The sequence below is a fragment of the Myripristis murdjan genome, chromosome 1 (genome assembly GCF_902150065.1).
Source record: "Myripristis murdjan chromosome 1, fMyrMur1.1, whole genome shotgun sequence".
In the NCBI taxonomy this organism is placed as follows: domain Eukaryota; kingdom Metazoa; phylum Chordata; class Actinopteri; order Holocentriformes; family Holocentridae; genus Myripristis; species Myripristis murdjan.
In genome coordinates, this window is record NC_043980.1 from 30,013,126 (window position 1) to 30,034,599 (window position 21,474).

At 41.9% G+C, this 21,474-nt stretch overlaps 3 protein-coding genes across 4 annotated transcripts; 2 read left to right on the forward strand and 1 right to left on the reverse strand.

Annotated features, from left to right (window-relative positions):
* Nucleotides 1–144: 144 nt before the first annotated feature.
* Nucleotides 145–7,500, forward strand: LOC115364437 (Fc receptor-like protein 5). The gene is made up of 13 exons (XM_030059012.1): nt 145–271; nt 359–385; nt 529–655; nt 799–974; nt 2,394–2,580; nt 3,623–3,729; nt 3,874–4,146; nt 4,267–4,578; nt 4,695–4,796; nt 5,110–5,137; nt 6,470–6,518; nt 6,709–6,774; nt 6,884–7,500. The coding sequence occupies exons 1-13, from the start codon at nt 241–243 to the stop codon at nt 6,974–6,976; spliced, it is 1,578 nt and encodes a 525-aa protein (XP_029914872.1). The 5' UTR covers nt 145–240; the 3' UTR covers nt 6,977–7,500.
* Nucleotides 7,501–7,825: 325 nt separating this feature from the next.
* Nucleotides 7,826–16,482, forward strand: syngr2b (synaptogyrin 2b). 2 transcript variants are annotated; one of them, XM_030059113.1, is made up of 5 exons: nt 7,826–8,057; nt 11,376–11,613; nt 12,869–13,005; nt 13,629–13,897; nt 14,012–16,482. In XM_030059113.1, exons 1-4 carry the CDS (start codon nt 7,947–7,949, stop codon nt 13,872–13,874), a joined length of 732 nt encoding a protein of 243 aa, XP_029914973.1. In that variant the 5' UTR covers nt 7,826–7,946; the 3' UTR covers nt 13,875–13,897; nt 14,012–16,482. The 2 variants fall into 2 exon arrangements, with proteins under 2 accessions (XP_029914973.1, XP_029914972.1); XM_030059112.1 differs by having other exon boundaries at nt 7,828–8,057; nt 13,629–13,909.
* On the reverse strand, nt 15,908–20,550 carry tk1 (thymidine kinase 1, soluble). The gene is made up of 7 exons (XM_030059114.1): nt 20,346–20,550; nt 20,129–20,160; nt 19,720–19,833; nt 19,288–19,381; nt 18,706–18,795; nt 18,247–18,366; nt 15,908–17,335 (listed from the first exon to the last, which is right to left on the reverse strand). The coding sequence occupies exons 1-7, from the start codon at nt 20,409–20,411 to the stop codon at nt 17,159–17,161; spliced, it is 693 nt and encodes a 230-aa protein (XP_029914974.1). The 5' UTR covers nt 20,412–20,550; the 3' UTR covers nt 15,908–17,158.
* Nucleotides 20,551–21,474: the final 924 nt, after the last annotated feature.

Consider the following 21,474-nt stretch of genomic DNA (forward strand, 5'->3'; position numbering starts at 1 on the left):
ACTGCACGTGTTTAAAGTGCGTGCGTGTGTGTGTGTGTGTGTGTGTGTGTGTGTGTGTTTGTGCATGCACCCAAGTGTGTAATCTCTTCCCTGTAACTACAGTACATCAACCCTCCTTTCGAAACCGACAAAATCCCCTCCAAACGACATATTTGGGATCACTTGTTGCATTCAAGGCAGTTATTCTTCCCCGATTCTCATCTAATCAGGACTGTTTCGTCATCTGGATACACTTTGAGCATGTTTGCTTTCTTTGTTGTCGTCCTCCTGGGTAAGATGATCATCACAAACACTTAACATTTTGAAGTTCGAAGATTTTGTAAGCTTTATTTATTTATTTTGTCTTTTTCCTTATTAGGGTTGTGCTACTGCAGCAAGGAGAGCAGTAAGTCAATGGTGCTGTTTGCAAATGTGTGTTTGCTAAGGGGTGTGTGTGTGTGTGTGTGTGTGTGTGTGTGTGCGTGGATCAGTTTATATAATTTTATATCCCGCTATTCTGCTTGTGGAGTGACAGTGTGATTTTGGCAGGTGCTAATGTGCTAGGACGTCCAGAGCTGGATGGGCCCTCAGTGGCTTTATTGGGTGACATTGTAGATTTCCAGTGTGAGGTGCTCATCTACCCAGAGGATGAAAACATACAACTGCAGATATTCAAGTGAGACTTAATTTATGTTGACACTCAACACTGGATGAAAATGTGTGGATTAATGGTCAAGTAAACATCTGTTAATTTTAATTCACCTCATTAAAATGTGGCATGGGGTTTATTAAATTCCTGTAATTATCAACCTTACACAGGGAGGGTGATCGCAGCAAGGTGTTGGCTGAATACACTTCCATGAGCGGGGAGATGGCAGTCATGCCCTTGCTTATCATATCTCTCCATGAGGGCTACCTGGAGTGTGAGGCCAGTGTGCTGAACGACTCTCGCATACAGCCCACTGTCAGCTACAGACACTATCTGCAGGTGATTGGTGAGTGTCTGTATTACCAGAGATAATTATGTTGCTGTGAAACCAGAGAATCATATTTCATAGTACGGTTGTATTAGTGTAAAGTTATCCAAAATAGTCTAATTCTCAGTGTCAGACAGTAGCCAGATGGCTGTTTGCTGGTACGGCTCAACTCGACTCGACTCTTCTCGCATTCTTTGGTTTTCCTTCAGGCAAAGGTGGTGGATAGTGCCTGGTACCTGGGCCTTTTTTTGGCAGCAGTTTTGGCCTCTTTTCCACTACATGTCACACATATCTACTGCACTCGCCTCAGCTCAATCGGCTTTTTTTGGGGTTTCAAATTAGGCAAATTTTTGGGGTAGTATCTGCTACCAGATACTATTTTTGGATCCACCTTCATTGAGGTTCCAAGCGAGTTTAGCTGACACTAAAATGTGGTGTGAAAACCCGGCAGACCGACTTGAGAGAAATTGAACCGCAAAGCCCTGCCGGTAGTGGCGCCCTGTTGGTCACTGCTTACAGCAAGGAAATACAAAAAGCACGGCTCTATGTGCAATGGAAATGCAATCCAGAAAAGAAACTGGTACCAAAAGCGAGCAGAGCCGAGGTAAGTAGAGTCAATAATATGAAATGGAAAACCACCCTTTCACAGCAGTTTCACGTGGTATCACTATGAAAACCAGCTAAAGTCAGCGTGTTTCCATTATGAATCATCAAAGCTGTAGCAATGGATTTTTGTTCCCTAAAGATAAAAACGTTCATATGCAGTAGAAGACATAATTGAGCTCTACTTGTACAAGCTTTGTTTTGCAACTGTCCTCAGTGTATCTGAATTTATGAGAAATTTGATTTTGAGGGGAGGATCAGTAATATCACTTTGTGTGGACCAAGAACTCATAAATTCACTGCGTTAATCACAAATTATATTAATTTTAACTCATTTCTGTGGTTAGTTAGCATGAGTTGTCATAGAGCCACGCATAGCAGTCATAATAGTGCAGTTATAATAACAATCATAATGAAACAACAGCAACTGAAGAAAACAATATCTTAGCTTTACAAAGTGTTTTTTCCAAACTGAATCAAAACTCACTGTACGATATACCAATATGTGAGCAACCATGGCGCTATAGTGCAGACTAGGAAAAATTACACACACTGATGTAAACAATGCAAATTTCAAAACATTCAAAATAAGACTTTGCAGATGATTTTGAGATAGTAAATGCATTCAGCATGCTTATCAGGCCTCGAGGGCACAAACAATGCCTTTTGGTGAGATTTTGTCTTAATTGTAAACAAAACCAAATGTGTCTACACGCAGAGCTGCATTGCCTCAGTTTTATATTGCCCAAACAGTGAGAGCATCAATAAGAAAGTACTGCTGTGGTTTTGAGATCCCGGCTGTGACATCAGTCTGTTGCTGTCCCTGCCCTGCAGAGCCAGTGGACGGGGCAGAGGTTGTCGTCCAATCAGGTGCAGTGGAGTTCTTTGAGGGGAAAACACTGAAGCTGCTCTGTAATTTGACCGCTGGGAACCATGTCTCCTACAGCTGGCTGCTGAATGGCCAGCCTGTCTCTCATTCTCCTCTCCACTATACCACAGGGAGCCAACTCTTCGTCCATAGGTCGGTGCAGTCCACATTACTCTGGTGTTCTAGTGAAACTGATGCAACAACAAACACAACTGCCTGGCAACTCTTTCTTTAGTCAAATGAACAGAGTAGCAAAGAAAAAAACTCCCATGTCCTGTTTTTTCTCCCCCCCATATACAACTCTAGCAGGGCTGTAGTGGAAAAAAAACAGGCCTGCTAGTATGGGAAAGAAATGTAGAAATGGGAAAAAATGGCGAAAAAGTATTTGCCATTTCGGTTCTTCAATTATTATTATTATGTTAAGCCTGTCTAACATACCCCTGTTTTATGAAAAAAGGAAGAGTAGGAGAAGGCTACAGCATGTCAACATTTCATTTAAAAAAAAGTTTCATTTCATGACCCCTGTTTTACCTTTTATTGTGTGTAGACTAATTAGTCTTATGACCTTATGACCTTTTTCACAGCATCCATTTTAACATGAAATAGCAGGTAAACACAGTCGGTACTAATGACATTAATTAAGGCCTATCTATCTGTCTATCTAAAAATCTCAATTTGGACATCATTTACCATGTATTCTGTATAAAAGGCCTATAAAAGGTTCATAGCTGAATAGCAAAAGTGATTGAAGCAGAATTATGTTATTAGGACGTTAAATTGTTTCCAGACTTAGACTTTAAACACTGCTCTTCGGTGTGTCCATTACATGTGAGTATAATAAAACAAACCTACAACAAGCTTTTGTTCAACAGACTATCAAGAGGTGCAGTGCATTTCTCAGATGTGGCCATCTTATGTAATCTGTCTCCTATATCTATCATGGAATCTGTGTCAATCAGGCAAGCAATGGGAGGGAGTGCTTGTTATTTATCCTCACCTGTCACAAGTGGGTGGTGCATAGATGGTGCACAATAACACAGCCTGTCCATATAACCACAGAGGACAAAACAAGTGCTCCAAGAGTTTGCAAAACATTAAGTTGGACAGAGAATTGGGCTTGAGCATAAGGGGAGATTTTTTGACAACATCTGAACAATCATAAGCATGTTCCTGAAATCAGTTGTGTCACCTTTAGACCCACCTCTCAGGACAGCGGGTCCTACATGTGTGTGGCCACCAACCAGTTCAACATGACCAGGATCTTCACCTCCAACAGCTCGGAAGTTCTAATCACAGTCAAAGGTGAGCTATCGACTGATGACTAAGCTGTCAAAAATCACAGTTTACATTAAATTCGGTTTCTTTTGAATAAGGGGCAATGAAATTAACATCCTCGTTTGTCCTGTTTGCTTCTGATCACATCTGTTTTCCCGTCTGTTTCCACAGATGTGGTGTCAAATCCTGATATTTCCTTCACCGTGTTAAAAGAGGCCACTGACCTCTACTATGCCGTGGTTACCTGTCAGTCAACAAAGGGGACTCCACCCATCACTTTTTCACTGTACAACATAAGAGAATTAGTGGAAAACATGACAGTCAACGAGCTGAGTGCCGAGTTTGCTGTTCAGGTGGTTTTGGGGCAACACTTGGGATGGATTCAGTGCCAGGCATACAATGGAGACCAGACTGCGTATAGCGAATGGAAAGCTTTAGAAGTTGGTATGTCCGCTATGTGATTCCCAGACATACTAATTCATTGTCTTATCTATTTGTTGTAATTCTTTTCTGTGTGTCCATGCTTCTGTCTGCAAATGGCTAATTCCGTAATGTCCCCAACAGTGCCGGTTCAGGGGCCCGTGACAATGCACTATGACTACGACGTTGGAGAAGACTTTGCTGTGATCGGCCTGAGGATCTACTGCAAGGTGGCAAAGGGTTCACATCCACGGTACCAGTGGTTCCTCAATGAGACCCTTCTAGAGGGCCGAGGAACCTTCTACGTGGTGGTCGACCAGCCTCAACAACAGTCCATACTCCTCATCAGCGTAGGGAGGAGCAGCGCTGGGACGTACCACTGTGAAGCGTCGGACAGCTTTGAGTCCTTGGATACCGCTGCCTTAAGGAGCAAGAAGTGGTATTTAGATAAAGAAGGTAGTGCTGATCTGTTGGTTTAATGGAGACATCTGCGGACCAAGAGTCCTGTCAAAATTTAATGCAAATGTTTGCAACACTATTATTTTGGTCTCTTCTTCCTCCATTTCTTCCAGTGCTGAATCGTCTCCCCATCTCCGTGGTGGCTGCTGTCTTTGGTTGTTTCAGCTTCCTGGTTTCCTTGGTCTCCATTTGTTGCTGTGTTGGAGTGGTGTACAGTGAGTTTATAATTTCTCCATCTCTTAATCTATTGTCAGCAAGGTGGTGTAGTGGGGGTAATCTGCTCTTTAGAAAGACACTTAGTACCTAGCAGCTTTAGGTTTGCTCTGGTGTTGATCCTGCTGATTTCCATATTGAGGGGAGCAAGAGAAGAGTTTTTTTATCCCAACGAAGATATAGAAAAGTTGATTTGTCATTGCACAGTGCACTCCTTTCCTGGACTGTGTTTCTCCTTTGCTACTCATTGTTTCTGTGCTCTGGTGACCTCTAAACCTTGATAATGAATTAAAATGTTCTTTTCTCGCCTTTCAGGACGAAAGCAGTATGCAGGGGAGTCTGTGTAAGTTGTTAGTTAAATTAATTATAAAACCTTGGAATGATTATCATTATACACAAATGAAACCATGGCCAAGGCCATTGTTAGTGTCTAACTCATGCCTGGGATGTTGTTATTGTTAGTGTCTCTCAAAGTCAAGACCACATTACCCATAAACTCAGTTGCTTCCTGCCACAAAGAGGACATTGCTAGTCTTTGTCTTCAGTCATGCTTTCCTTTCACTTTACCAAAGAAGACAAACATATTGATTTATATCAACCTTTCTCTCGCTCCACCATAGGCTGTGAATGATTTGAAATCTTTTGAAATATCTGTTGGTGTCATAATGTCAGATTTCTTGCAAAATCCCATCTGGTTGCACACAGTACACTGTAAAATGCAGTGTAGCCACTAGAGGCTGCCAATCTTCTTGGTGATGTTTTCAGCTCTTGTTTGTTCTAATTTTGATTATCATACTTTTGCATGTACACTGGCAATCATTTACCGATGTTAAAATGATAGCCATTGCATCCTTAAAGGGGCACCAAACAATTAGCAACTTTTATGGATCTCAGTTACCATGAAATTGCTAAAGACTGATACATGCTAGAGCAGCATGGACTGTTTTCGTTTCTTTATTATGCTATCAAACAGAATAGGTTTGCAATAAAAAAAAAATAGATTTGAGAACAAAACTATCAACATTTCATTCCAAAAATATTTTATTTTAAGTAAAATAAATTTGGGATCAAAATGTTTTGTTTGCAAATCCAAAGATTTTGCTTTCTGTTGAACTGAATCTTATGGGCAGGAAATATGCTGAAAGATGTTAGACATGTCTGTATTGGCCAATCTTGATTGCTCAACAGAAAGCAAAACAGCTGTAAAATCTAATGCAGTTCAGTGCAACAGTTCTTGTAGTTTGCAGAGGTCTTGCACTAGACTACATTATATGGAGAGGTGTTTCTAATTTTTTGCCCCCCCTATGAATACACATGAGGGAGACAGAATAGTAGAAACAGCTCTCAGTAAAATGCAGTTCAGTACAACAGCAGCACTAACTATGAGCTCAATGCCAAACATAGAACTGAATGAACGCCTCTATTACTGTGACAAAAAGAAAACCTGACCATTATAGGCATCATAAAAGAAACTTTATGGCAGACCAATTGTACTGGATTGTATTAGATCGTACAGGTGGACCTAATAAAGTGGCCACTGAGTGTATATTGCAGCAATTTCATGCTACGAGGCAATAAAAAATCTTACTATTGCACCTTTAACAAACTTTGCCACAGTGTTATGGTTTTCTTGTCCTCAGCCAGTTGTTTAACATCTTGTTCTCCGCTCTCTCAGGTTGGACATGAGGATGAAAAGAGTGCTAGTTGCTTATGAGGATGAGCTGGTATGATGATGATGAGCAATAAATTTCATAATTTTCAACATAATTTTCAACAGTTATTCACTCCATCCATGCTGTCACAGCAAGTTTAAAAGGGCTATTTTCATGGCAGATTTAACACATTGTATTTTTCAGTAATGATAAGTGCTTTATAATAACACAAACTAATTTATGCTGTTTTTCTTTTTCTTAGGATTTGGATAAATACAGAGAGGATGTTGACATGGCGAACGCAACCAGAATAGATGACTCTGATCAGGTGAAGTCAGTGATCACATGAATGAATGAATGAATGAATGAATGAGTCAGTCAGTAAAGTAAAGGAGCACTCAGACTGAGCCTCCCTATGTGTTTTATTCTCTCCACAGGCTTCTGTAGCCTCTGCAGATGAGTGGCCACTGATTGAAGAGGAGAGGAAGACTTTGGAAGATGAACCAGATGAAGGCTCCCAGGATCTGTAGTTACTCAGATAAATATGACACATCTGTCCAGGATGCTCGGTGAAAGCGTGGACCAGTTAAACTGTAGTAACGTGACACACCACAAACACAGTCTGCCATTTGCCTTAAATTTATCAGCAACTTAACATATGGAAGCTTCACCTCATGTGCCGACTGACTTCACATCGACTCCATATTCACATGCTGATGTCAACAGTATCACAGGATACATCTTGAATCCCCCCATGTAGGTCAAGACCTGTGTTAACACTTGTACCTTACTCATAAATAATTTAGATTTAGATTTGAAGAGCTTTGTTATCCAATAGGAGCCATCGTCTCTTTCCACACAAAATGAAAAAAGACACCACTCTCCCATACTGACTACTGGCATTAACACTAACACACATTATGGAGTATTTTTTAAATCTTTACTGTGGTATATTTTGGTGTATTTTAACTGATGCTTCCTTGTGTCATTTTGTAGTCTAGCATCTGTGTAGTTTTTGTAAGTGATGTTTTCTTATATCTGAGATGAGGCCAAGGACAAATGTCCTGCCCTGTTTAGACAATAAAGTTCAATTCTATTCTCTGTTATTCTGTGTTATGTTTAAAAAAAAAAAAAAAAAAAAAAGTTCAAAATTTCAAAAAATTAAAAAAACAAAAAAACAAACAAAACAAAAACAAAAACAAACAAACAAAAAAAAAACATGACTTTGGAGTGAAAGCCTTCACTGTTGGAGGGATAATCATGTGCTTCAGCATTCACACTGACTTCAGTAAAAGTTGCCTGTGCGCCACACTCAGAGCGCAACCCGGGTTGCACGTAACTCCGCCTATGTGACGCGCTCGACGTTCACCGTGGGTGGATCTTGTCCACGTCCAGCAAACTAAAAAGCAAAGCAAAAGGTGGAAGTGGGTTAGTCGGAGCTGCAGAAGTGGTGCTGCGGGGTCGCCGTGTGACTCCAGAGGATCAGGCAACACAGCAGACATGGAGGAGACGGGCGGTGCAAGTGCGTACGGGGCGTCGCTGGCAGGCGCAGGCTTCGACTTCCACAAGTTTGTCCGACAGCCGCAAACCATCGTGCGGATCCTCAGCTGGGTGAGTGACCAGTAGAGCAGGATGGATGAATTTGTATATTAAATCACAGCGAGGGTTACTGCACGGGGCAGAGTGGCCAAAGGTTACAATAAGGAGAGAGACGCACCCAACAAGACGTCGGTGTGCTGTGTGAACAGGTGGCGCGCCTGGCCCGGACCGCCCTCACGATCACCCTCCGCTCTTTTTAAGCGCGTTAAATCACAATATTTTACTTTTTTCTCGGGCCGTATCATGCAAAACAACAGGCTACCAATCCAGCCTCACCGCACGGCGTCATGTTGCATGCAGCTGGTCGGTGACAGCGCAGGTCAACACTGAGCATTACAGCCTGTTGTCAAAGCAGTGACACATAAGACAGAAAAACTGCAGCGCAGCCACCACCAGAGGAAAGAAACCAGCCAGATAAAGGCGTTAACCCAGTGTTATTTCTGGTCAGCACAAAAGCCGTGACAAAATATAGATATGTCTTTTCTTTATATATATATATATATATATTAAAACGTCGCTTATTGCGTGGTGGCAGTAGATCAGTCAGCCCATGTGTAGTCTAAAGCCGTGCTGAAATTGTCTGGCAGTACTGCTGTATAGCTCATCAAACCCCTTGACTTGGTGGTTGACAGTCTTTAAGGTTTACACACATTTTCAAGCTCTTGTATTCATGTATGCATGGATGGATGGGGGAATTCATGTGAACAAGGAAAGTTTGGGGAAGTGAATGTACACTTGGTCACTTGTTGCTAGGTAAATCAGGAGGGACAAATTTGTTTTTGTGGTTAGGACTGAGTTCTCTGGAAACTCCAAAATGAACCAGATGGCGAATGACCCTGCACGGTGGTGGCTTCGAATGAATCAGGGCACAGTTTTAATCATTTCATTTGCCTCTGAGTGTCACGTCCTCGAGATAAACAAGGAAGTGAGTGTTCAGTGTCATCCTTTTGACATGCCTGAATGAAACAGCTTGAATATATCTGATTTCTGACACTGAGGCCGGTAGTCAACACATCTCCTACTTTCCAGGGTATGTTAAGGCTCATTAGAGATGTATATGAATCACACATGCTGTGATTTTAATGAGAAACACACACACCGCTAGATGAAGCTGGCTGAATCTGGCCAGTGTGGCAACATGTGAATACAAGGTGAGACAGATGAGGATCGAGGGGAGAATGTGCCCTTGGTTGCCACAACTGTACAGTATTTATGTGCTTTTGTGTGTGGGGGAAGTGAGTGTGTGTAATAGAGAGTGAGAGAGATTGCGTGTGTGTGTGTGTGTGTGTCATTTGTAAACAGGGGCTGATGGGTAGGTAAGGTGACACCTCTCCCCCTCTGACCCCTTGTATTGCTCTCCTGGTGTGTGTGTGCCAGTGATCTAGCCCTCTTCTCTCTCTCTCTCCCTCTCTCTCTTTCTCACACACACACACACACACACATAAATACATACATACACACACACATATGGGGCAGCCGTCCTCAACCGATTTTGAATTGGGACCTCGCTTTGATGTCTCAACTCTTACAGAATCATCTCCAATTTCATACTGGCCATGACATGTAGCTGTTTTTTTTTTTAATTTTTATTTATTTATTTTTTTATTTTAGATAAAATATAGCACAAGACTGGAGTTTTTGCCCTGTAACCATGCCTACATTTCCCACAATGCACTATACCTACTCTTACATAGTTACAATAGAGGGCTGTACACAGTGAAACTTGGAAATAAAAGTTGCTGAGTGATATCAGTGAATTTCCTGACTTAAACTCCAGAATAATAAAGCACAGAGTATCACAAACGGGATCATTGTTTTTAGTTGCACTGCATTCCTTATGAATGAAATCCATTATTGAAGCACTATTTCAAATTTGCCTCCGTTTCTGTGTCAAGACAACACGATGAGGAAAGGACGCGGGTTGGAGTTTGCGACCTCCACGTTCCTACAAGTGGGTCATGCCAAACAAGATATGTCGCACGCCTCTTTCTCACTCAGTATTTGTTTTTGTTCCCTTCCTCTCACACTTTCCATGTTTCAGTCCACCTACAAAAGCCGCCCAACGTGCTTTTTCACTTTCACCTCTTTCTTGTATCATGGAAATCCCCAGATTCACTTCTCTTGGTATCTCCCGTCTTTTCTTTCCCTCTGCCTGTGCACTGCGGCTCACTTTTCTCTCTCCTGTCTCTTCATATCAGCAGGATTAAGGCCTAACTCTCTCTGCCCTCTCACCTCATCCTTCTTCCCACCCGCTACACTCTCTCTCTCGCGCTCTCTCTCTCTCTCTCTCTCAGGCTCATTATGGACGTTGTTAGGGAGCCGGTGGCATCTCTGTAGTCACATGGCAGGCAGCTGCACTGAGAAGTAGGTCACATGGTTAGGTGGGTAACCAGAGCAGACAGTGACAGACTGCAGGACGGCCAGAGGAACCAGGCAGCAGTTGGCGCTCTTCACCTCAAGATGTGAGAGCAGAAGCGCTGAGGGGATATTTCAAGAAGCAGCAACACACAGCCGCCCAAGCCAAAAGAAGCATTTGTTATTGCATGAAGTCATAACACCGTGTCACATGTAATCATCATGTTTCGGACAGTTTGTCAAAGTAAACAGTAATATAGGGTCTTGTGGGTTTCTGTTGGCCACATTTATCAATTGTGAACAGCACTTACAGGTTATTTTGTTCATTTTTTGCAGCATTATCTGGCTAATTGTGCAGTATGACTCATTTAACTCCACTGTGGATGGTCTGGGTGACTCAAGATACAAGCTAAACCTGAATTTCCCGCTCCCCCCACCGGACCAAAGCAATCATATTCATTTTTCATCAACATAATTTTAAATAGTACACTTTGACTTTCCGGAGAGGTGTCATGCATGGGTACCCATGTAGATGTTTGCAGATGTTTGTAAGTGTGAATGCTTGTATGAGAGCATACATTAATCTACATTTTCATGGGTATTTACCTGGTTACATAAATTGACATTGGGCAAAGGGTTGGCAAATGTGATTTTGGAATTCCTGTGTTTGTTTATGTAGTTATCTATTTTATTTAGTGTTTTTTCCCCCTTATCCCTTTGGTGCATGAACATTTTCATTTAAAAAATGTAATGAATGGATGAAATGACATGATTCACTGATCCTCTTCCTTTCTACAACTCACCCAGTTGATAAATGTCTAGCACCATATATGCCACTAAGATAAACTCTTGTTGTTTCAGGCTTGCTAAAACATGCTGGCATATTTCTAATTCACTGAGTTGATGGAGAATAGAAGAAATGCAATCATTGCTTCATTTTGTGGTCTTTATCTGCCACCCTCTCCCCCTCTTCAGATCTTCGCCATAGTTGTGTTTGCCTGCATCACGACAGAGGGCTACGTGAACCCCTCCCACAGCCCCGATGCGAAGTGCATCTTCAACCAGAATGACTCGGCGTGTAACTACGCTGTTGGCATTGGGGTGATCGCCTTCCTGGCCTGCGTGGGCTTCCTGATGTTAGATGCTTACTTTCCTCTCATGAGCAACGCAGAAGAAAGGAAGTATGTTGTCCTGGCTGACCTGGGATTCTCAGGTGAGCAGGAGCTTCAAATGACCTCCAAGATTTGGATTAGACTCTGTGGTGTGAATTAAATAGGCTGTATTAGGATGTAAATCAAAACTTTCCCAAACATATTTTGTATGGCACATCATGTCATCATGCACTATCCATCAGTTATCACTCCTCATTCCCAACGGTCCCTCTGTTTTACTTTCCATTCAGCTTAAAGGACAAGTCCAGTTTCCAAACCATTTTCCAAAGCAAACCACACTTTTTTGAATGATTTTTTCCTTTCTTCCAACTTCCAACTTCAATTTGTTGCCAATATGACAGAATATCAGTTTGCTTGGGATAAGTAATCCATCACAGGGAACATTTGTTTTATCCAAGTTACTTCATCACCGCACAATCTGATGGGAAGTCTGCAGATCAGCTGATGGGAAGCTCCTACATTTGGGACTTCAGTTCCGCTCTGGACAGCATTGCATTTGTGTTGTTATTAAACCTGAAAGACAAACCATAAGCAAACATGGATGTTGTGGAAAGACTCTTGTGGATTTGGCTGCTTCTGTCTTTTAAAAAGTTATGATAGTCTGGCTGCCAAGTATGAAATGTGTTTGTTGAACATGGAAGTCACAGCTTTTGGACTTTCTCATCAGCATATAAGCGGTGTGTCAGACCTGAAGACTTTTCAGATCAACATGTGCAATGAAAAATCTAACTTTAATAAAAATAAAGTATTATGGCAAGATGCTGTGATGGATTACTTATGTGAGGCAAATTTTAAGTCTGTGATTTTCATACTGTACCAAAATAAATGGAAATGAATTGAAAGATCTAAAATGTCTATGACGATTCTCAGCAGCTGGACTTGGTTGTAGACACTTTATACTCCTGTCATTACAAGAGCCGGGAGAACTAATGAACCAAATTGACATCAGTGACCTTGAACGATCCCACAAAGGTTAAATACCTCTTACCAGTTAGTCAGAACTGCAAAAGTTTCTTGGATGAGAAGTGAAACATCTTCAACAATCTACAGCCAAGTCCGGTTGTCCTCGATTCAGCCCTCTTTGGGAAACATCTAAACCAATATGGTTTGCTTTCAGTGTAGTACATGATCTATGTGCGTCAAAACTAGAATTGTGTGAAGTGGCTGGGGAAACACTGAACACTGTTTTCAGCCGAGCACATTCATATCCTTTGATGCAGTGTGGAAAAACAAATGACCATTTTTCTGCTTGTGTGTGTGTGTGTTTGTGCATCTGTGTCTTTCTATGTTCTCTAGGGGTGTGGACCTTCCTGTGGTTTGTGTGTTTCTGCCTGTTGGCTAGTCAGTGGGGCCGCACACACGATGTCAGCGGGATCCCTGAGGACGCTGCGCGAGCCACTGTGGCCTTCTCGTTCTTCTCTATCGCCACCTGGGTGAGGAGGACTGCTACTGCAGACAAAATAACAGCTTTTAGCCATTGTCCTCATCATGTAGCTTTAGTATGATATAGGGCTGTGCTCATAATTTCACCAGTCAAATCAGATCCACACAAATATTTGTTGTTTATTTATTTCAATTCATACATTCTGACGATCAAAAATGCATCACCACAGGTTTCAGTGTTAATGGACCATATTAATAAGTCAAATGACCATATTTTTGAGCATGCAGCATCTATTAAATTCATTAATCCAGCTGCACCGTGATGTTACAGCACACAGGAATTTCTGGTTAAATTAAGCTCTTATTAAGTTTTTTTTAAAGATTAAAAATATAAATAATGGAATTATTAAACAAATAAAAATGACTGCTCCACTCTAAGAATCTCAGTCGACTGACAGGGTCTATAATAAACGATTTGATGTGTCAGCTTTCATGGGGCAGGTCTATACGATGATTAAGATTATTGTAGGTCCATCTTCTGCTCTTAGATCGGCCAGACAAATGTCTACCACTTTATATGTTGACAGGACAATGATTGGGATCTTATTTATTAATACTGAGGGACTGATTGAGGAAGTCAAGGGATCGTAACCGGCTTGGCATCTGTCCGCAGGGAATCCTTGCCTACTTTGCTTTGGGTCGTTACCGACGTGGCGTTGGTGATGTTGCTGTGCCAACCTACGTCGAGCCCCCACCGGATCACCACACGCCCTACCCCCCGACTTACGCCCCAACCCCCTACACCCCCACCACTTACTCGGCATATCCCAGCAGTGGGCCGGACCTGCACCAGCAGCCGCCCTTCATCCCGACGCCGCAGCCACAAGGAGACGAAGGCTACCAGCCCCCCACCTACTGAGGTCGAGCGAGGAGACAGAGGAGGTGTTGTTCCAGGTTATCTCTTTATTTACAGTTGTTGCAGTTGCACCGTGCAGACCCATAGCTTGCTATGTCATATTGATGTGGTTATACGTTTTATTTAATGCGGTCTTCCAGGTGCCGTCACATCTGAGAGCCTGAGCAGTCCAGCTGTGAGTTGGAGATGGGGAACACTGCGGTTTAGGTAGAGGGTTGTAGATCCTTTGTCTGTGTTCAGACCTCAATACACCAGGCTGATCGTTGAGATTAGCTCTGATGATTGGGTAATCTGATTTTAGATCTGTGTGCAAAGATGAAACTTTTACCTCAAGGGGGCTAATCCTGAAAAGGATAAGTAGAGGGACTTTGTTCACACGACATGCACGTTAAAGGTCACGTAATGTAGAATAATCCACCAGTAAGAGCTCCTGTGGAAGCGGCCAGCCCTTCAGCTGTTCCTCCATGTCCTCTGTTGGAATCTGAACTTGGAACCCAATGCCTTTTGATCCAGAAGAATGTGCATCTGTACTTAGATATGACTATGCAAAACTGCCATTTTAATGGTTACATGTTTATTTTTCCTGCACTTGGTTTAGTGTCAGTATTTTGCTTTTCCATCCAGCGCATTCAAGACCTGTAAGTGAAGACAAATTTATTTAATTCTGTAATCTTGGTTCTGCAAGTACCAGGTCCAATGGCAAAACCCAGCTGACACCAAATGTTTCCATATAGAAAACCTTGTTTGAGGGCTGTTTCTTGGCCCCACATTGGCTCTAAAGAGATGAAACACTCTTTTTTTTTTTTTCTTTGTCTCCTTAGCATTTAGTTTATCTGATAATCTGATAACTGCAAGGCCATGCTCGGACGAAAACCTTGCTTAAAACATAGAAAGACTGCTTGTGTGTGCTATGTTTGTCTTCTCTGCAAATTATTGACGTTTTGAATACCAGCTTAACCAACAGCCATTTTCAGGGGGGGATTGTGCAACAGTAGAACTTCCATTTGTTTGATCAAAAGTGGGTTACAGGTGTCAAATGTAGAGACATTTTTTGAATATTCATGTGCAAGTGTTGGTTTTAAGTAAAGTGATGTAACATTCAGATTGACAGGAGGCACCTGCAGATAACTAGGTACTTATTGAACAGGTTTATCTAGCAGCTCTGTCCTCATGCTGAGTAGTAACTTATTAACCACCAGCGACAAAACTGCCTCTGTGGCCCGTGCAAAGCGAAGCCTCAGACTTCCTCAAGGCTGTTGGTGGTAGATAGTTTTGACACAGATTATTTAATCATGTTTACAGGCTACATTATCTAAACTTCAGAGACCAACACTAGGAAGGCAGACTTCCGTGTGTCACAGGGATATTTAAACACCTCAGCAACACCACCACTGGTTTACTTTGTCGATCGTGCCTTACAGTAAGTTTTCAGTTTGATCCCCAAGTGGCCTTGACCAGCTGCCGCGGCTCGCCCAAAACTGGACACAAAAGTTGGGTCTAAGGTTGCTTTTTTTCCCCAGTACTTCTGTCCCAGCTAGCAGCGCTGCCTTAGTGTGTAAGCTGATCTTAGATCTGTGCAAATGACAGGCTGGAATGTAAATGCAGTTCTATTTATTGCGCGTGATGCCATGTTGTGATACGATATTGGGAGCACTTACAGCGGTGCAAAGACATAGTTCATATTTATTTAAGACGTGCAACTGACTAAAGTTGTTTATTCAGAATTAAACACATACACAACTTACTGAACCCAAGACACTGTGCTATTAATTTCAATCATTTGTGCCTCAAGGGGAAGTTTTCTTGTACAGGGAAGTAAATGTAAAACACTGACTAAAATGCACATTTAAAGGTTGCCAACTTACATGCAGGCTACACAAACATGTATCACATCTGCTTTTGTTGCTGTGCTTGAGCCAGTTTGCCATCATTCATAATCATGCTGTGGCATATAAATAAATATTTTCCCTGTTTAATGCACCCTCAACAAAAACAACATATTGCTATGACCCACTGAGCTAAATCTAGATTTAACCGCCGTAGTTTGTCAGCTGATTGTAAATTCATCGTGGGTATGCCTTCAGACCCACTGTCCAAGACAAACTCCAGCTGCCATCCCATCGTGTAGTAAAGGCCAATAATGGTTGCAATGAGATAACTAAGAAATTAAAAGTTAAAAATAATAATAATAAATTGATCAAATTTGGCAGTTCAATGAGATGTGCATTGTACCTCAATTTCCCTGTTATTGACAGATTAATTTACCTTATTTAAGCAAGGTCCACATTTTAGATATGAATGTACTAGTTTTCGGGAAATTAGATTAATAGAAATAACTTGTTCATATCTTATGATTTCTATTAGATGTTTTATAAAAAATGGTTATGTTTTGGTTTGCTTGTTTTGCTGTATCACATGTATACATTTTTTTTTTTAATTTTATTTTATTTTTTCCAATTAAATTGAGATATGAAGTTGCTAAATGCTCTTTTGCTTATATGTTTTTGTCATTTTCAAGTCATGGTGTCAAAAGCACAACAAACAGCCATCTACTTGAAAAGTAGACTTTTTGTTTATGTGTGAAAGTCATAGAATAAAATCATTCACCGTACACTCTTTGTCTCGTTACTAAGATTACTGCTGCACGTTTAACTCAATAACCCAGAAACCAAAAGGTTTTTTTTATAAATGTATGCAAGGAACCTTCCCATTCCAAGCTGGCAACTCATGAGACAGCCTTGGAGCCTGCCAGGATTTATACAGGTTATTTCGGTCCTCACTACTATGTGACGGCATTGGATTACACGTCACTGTCCTAGTGTGCTAGATGAAAACATAAAAAAAATTCAAGTTGGAGAATAGTTATTATCCTGTCCATACAAGACTTTGTTGAAACGCTGTAATTTACTCTCTCAAGCCTCAGACCTGGGATCGCAGTCACCCTTCAAATCGAGGTGCAGCTTCATTACAGGGTGATAGCTATTACATCTCAGTACCCTGAAAATAAGTAAAGCACCTGCTTGAATAATGCCATGTTCAAAATGCAAAAATTACAGTTAAAATGAATAGTACAGTTAACTGAAAAATACACTCAAATGGACAAACAGAAGGCTGGCGGTGCCCACACAGCGGACTGATGAAGCCTCATCCTTCAGACACAAAACACGAGGACAAATTGAGGAAACGGGTTAAAAATAAGATGCTAACTCAAACATAAAAAAAAACCTGTTAATGACACACAGAACCAGTTTACAGTTGACTCTCTCCTCGGGTCCTGTTTTTCTCGTTCAGAGGTGGAGTGAGGAGAAGAGCTTCCTGGGAACTTTGCAGTCCTGTTTCCCTGTGAGTGTTTGCGGTGGAGTTTCATGCCGCAGGGGAGCGCTGTTCTCCTTGTCCCCCATTAGACCCCCGTAACACTTCCTACACACTGCCTGGTACTTGTCAGCTCCACCAATCACCTCCACCTACAGCACACAAAACACATTATTCATGATTTTACTGAAAATAAACATTTTTAGCATCATAATTTTAATTTTCCCTGAAAAAGTTGCTAAGATGATGTGATTTTTCCTGGGGACTACACCAAAGAAACACGACTTGTACATAATGCAATTTTGTTACATATTTTACATTTACCAAAAAAAATGCTGCAGTGTGGATATAGCACTTTGCCATATTGCTGATTATGTTTCCAGCTGTAATTAGAGGATTGCACTGTCTTTCTGCATATACCTGCAGGACACTCACACACCCCTCCACATATACATTTCTTGAAAAGGGTCAGGGGCTGAGTGCCTTGTTCAAAACAGCCAGTCCCCAGCTCACAACTGAAATACACCCTCTGTCGGTGCTGAGCTTGAAACCTTTTGTTTATTTGCATGGAAAAAGTTTGCTTAGCATGTTTGATCTATACCAGTGGTTCTTAGACTCAGGGTTTGAGAACCTCCTTCGGGTTTGCAGGATGATTGAGACGTAAGTGAAAAGAAAATAAATAAATATTTTCATGCAAGTTTTTTTTTTTTTTCTGGTGACATGCTGGGTAATTTTAAAACTCTGAAAACGAAGTAAATGAAACAGTTGCTCGACCACCTGTAACCACCTGTTCACCCTGAACAGATGCTCATTCGTTAGCCGGACTGTTCACCACTCTGCATATGCAGCCGGTCACAGGGGGCCAAATAGGTCAAGTATTTGTTTGGGGTTATGAGCCAAAAAAAAAATTGAGAACCACTGATCTATACAAATCTATATAAATGCATGATGTGCGGTGGGCCAGGAAAACAGATAATGCCCGTTTGCAGGTTTTTAAAATGCATGCTTGGATGCCTCTCTCACTTCCTGCCTGATACATCAACTCTCGTGTCTCTCCCCTCACCTCCTTCTCTGCTCCTAGCCTCTTGGTGTAGGCAGCTTCTTTGTAACACTGCATACACACGGCGTTGAGCTTCACCACACTCTCCGCCAGAGGGATCAGGTTCAGAATATTTCCAAATGGCTGCAAGACAAGACATGAGACAACACAAAAACAGTTAGATGGCCTCGTAGATGCAGGTATTATTCTATTACGAGCTCAGGACAGAGAACAGACACGCCACAGTGTTGAATAATGGGCACATTGAGCTGCGTTGCATCGCTGTAAATGGCTTTTGTTCAGTGGCATGTTGCTCCTGGTGCCATCCCTCCATAAAAATGTGCTCTTTCTGTCATTTTGTTTTGTCTATACCCACAGTGGCACTCTTTCTGCCCATGGAGCAGACACACACATACACACGCCTCATGGGAATTGGAATTATGAACAGATGCAAATATTGTATTTACTCCCTCATACACACACCTTTCTCTGGAAGGTCCCATCCAAGGCAGCTACAATGATGGTCTTGCCTAAATTGGCCATCTCCTCACAGAACTCCACTGTGTCTGGGAACTGCAGCAACACAAGAGCAGCACATTAGATGCACATTGTCCAGAGGGAGGTAGACGCGAGCAGAGGAATTTGGATGGGCTCTCTAGCCAGCCAATCCTGACCTTTTCCTTTCCTTTTGTGAGAATACTCCACAAAATCAGACAGTTAACACATTTTAGTTCATGTCACAGAACGACTTCCTAATATCCACTTTCAAATTACAGAAAGAGATACCTCTTGCACAGCCCAGTATTTTTTTTTTTTTTTTTTTTTTGGGTGGGTGCTGGTCAAGCGCAGGAAATCTCAAAAATGTCTGATGAAGCAAAACACATTGCTTTGCCTTATTGTCTTGTACTTGCAAAGCATGTCTAAATAAATCGTTTCTTTACAAAGTGGGTCTAGATCTTTGCTGTTGTGCAGCAAGACTTCCGAACTCAGATACTCCCTAATGTCTACTGAGGGAAAACACTGACTGATGAGTGCAGCCAAGTCAAACTGAAAAAGCATACTCACAAACTGGCCTTCATCAATTCCTATGACGCATGCTTGCAGCGCCAGAGACCGGACATCTCTCAGCTGATTGGCTGGCACTGCTGCCATTGTGTTTCTGAAAGGACACACACAGAGAGGGGGACACTGTATTTTAATGGAAATACGTGTCACCTTATTATGCAACTTCATTTGCTTTTGTTTACCTAGGGAGATTGTACATAAAGTCTAATCTGATGAGCAAGATCATAAAGACATTTCATCCTTAGATCAGTTTCAGATTATTTATTTTAACCACACTCACCCACACACACACTCACTCACACACACTCACACTCACACACACACACACACACACACACACACACACACACACACACACACACACACACACACACACACAGTTAGACTTCTGTGAATGTGTGCGTCTTTGCAGAATTAAACCAGCTGCCTTACTTGTCGTGTGTGGCCATGCCATCCTCTGAATAGCGTGTATCTCTGGCATATTTAATCACCAAGCATTTATACTGGGCGATCTGGAAACGGCGCACTCTCCGCATCAGTTCAGTGCTGCAAAATATCAAATGACATGCATTTACTCACAACCTGTGAAAGTAATCAGACGTAAGGGTGTTAACTTGTGTAACAGTGGTCAGGTTGTGCAATGAGCTGTTTTTAAAAAGGTCTTGGGGCTCCACAACAGTTACAGTAAGTTTCCATGGTTGGCGGGATATTACAGACTGGGCGGGTTTTCTGCCACCATTAGTTTGTCCCGCTCACTGTGCAGAAACTATCAATAACACAAAACACACTACATATTAGAAAAGTTTGCTTATTTATGTTTGCAGAGGTAAAGTTTACTGACCTTTTTCCTGAAAACATCGGTCCAAAAATGACCTGCAAATAACAGAGTGACTACTGGTCAGACGCAGGAAGTTGACAAAGACAATGCCCGGGACGTTAACTACCAAACAAAACCGAAAAACATAACCACAGTGTTTAAATTATGTCGTTCTCTGAAATTTGCAAACGTTAGTTAACGCCACGACATATCTAAGGGTGTAAATTAATGGGCCACAAACCTGGATTTGTCCTCTTGCTTTCTGCGGGGAGGTGGGGAGGATTCTCGGAACATCCAAACAGTCCATATTTTACTTAAACAAACCTCTGACCTATCGAGAAAATAATAAAATTAGTCTAGTGGTGTCTCTTCGTCCTCCCAGTAACAAAGCATACACCCTAATAAAGTTAAATATCGCGCTCCCCAGCTCCTACCGGCGCGGATTCACAGCGGAAGTGACTTCGTCCAATGGGCGCAGAGCAACGTGACGCTCTCCGCCAATGAGCTTCGAGACAACAGGTGGTTTGCTGGCGCCAATGGGAATCAATCAAAACAATGGAAACGCGCGCGTGGGAAGAGCTACAGACAAACAGCTGTGTACGTGCGTGCGTGTATACGTGCGTGCGTGTGTGTATGTGTGTGTGTGTGTGTGTGTGTGTGTGTGTGTTCAAACCCCTGTGTGTCTTTATTATATCTACAGGGTGATATACTCGTTTCAGTGTGTACCAGGCTACATGCATGAAGTGGAAGAGAGAGAGAGAGAGAGAGAGAGAGAGAGAGAGAGAGAGAGAGAGAGAGAGAGAGAGAGAGAGAGAGAGAGAGAGAGAGAGAGAGAGAGAGAGAGAGAGAGAGAGAGAGAGATTTGTTGTGTATGCCAATGCTTATAAATACATTTATGTTCGGTGTATGAACTGATTTCTTGTCCTGTATGTGATTGCACGTTTGTGATTGCATGCAACATCACACACTTGGTTGCTATATACATTGTAATTATTTTTAACACATGTGATTCTGGATCCTAGAAGCTATGGAGTCAGTCTCTTCAGCTTCCTCTGACAGAAACTTGGTCAGATATTGCACCTGTGGTTGGCAGAGAGCTAGAGAGGATGTTTACGTTCTTGTTCCTGTTTTTGGAGGAGAGAGTCAGTCTAATGTGAGCGTGATCAGTCAGGTTTTGTTGTTGTGGTGTTGGTTACCGCAGCCTGTGTACTGATATTGATAAAGTACCAGCCAAACCATCTGACGTCTCGCAGCCTGCTGATTGAGGGACGCTTAAAATAGATAAGAGCTCTTCAGTCTCTTGAGCTGTGCATTACATAGTTAATAGTGCCATATCTTCTGTTATGTGTGGTGCTTTTACAAAATGGACT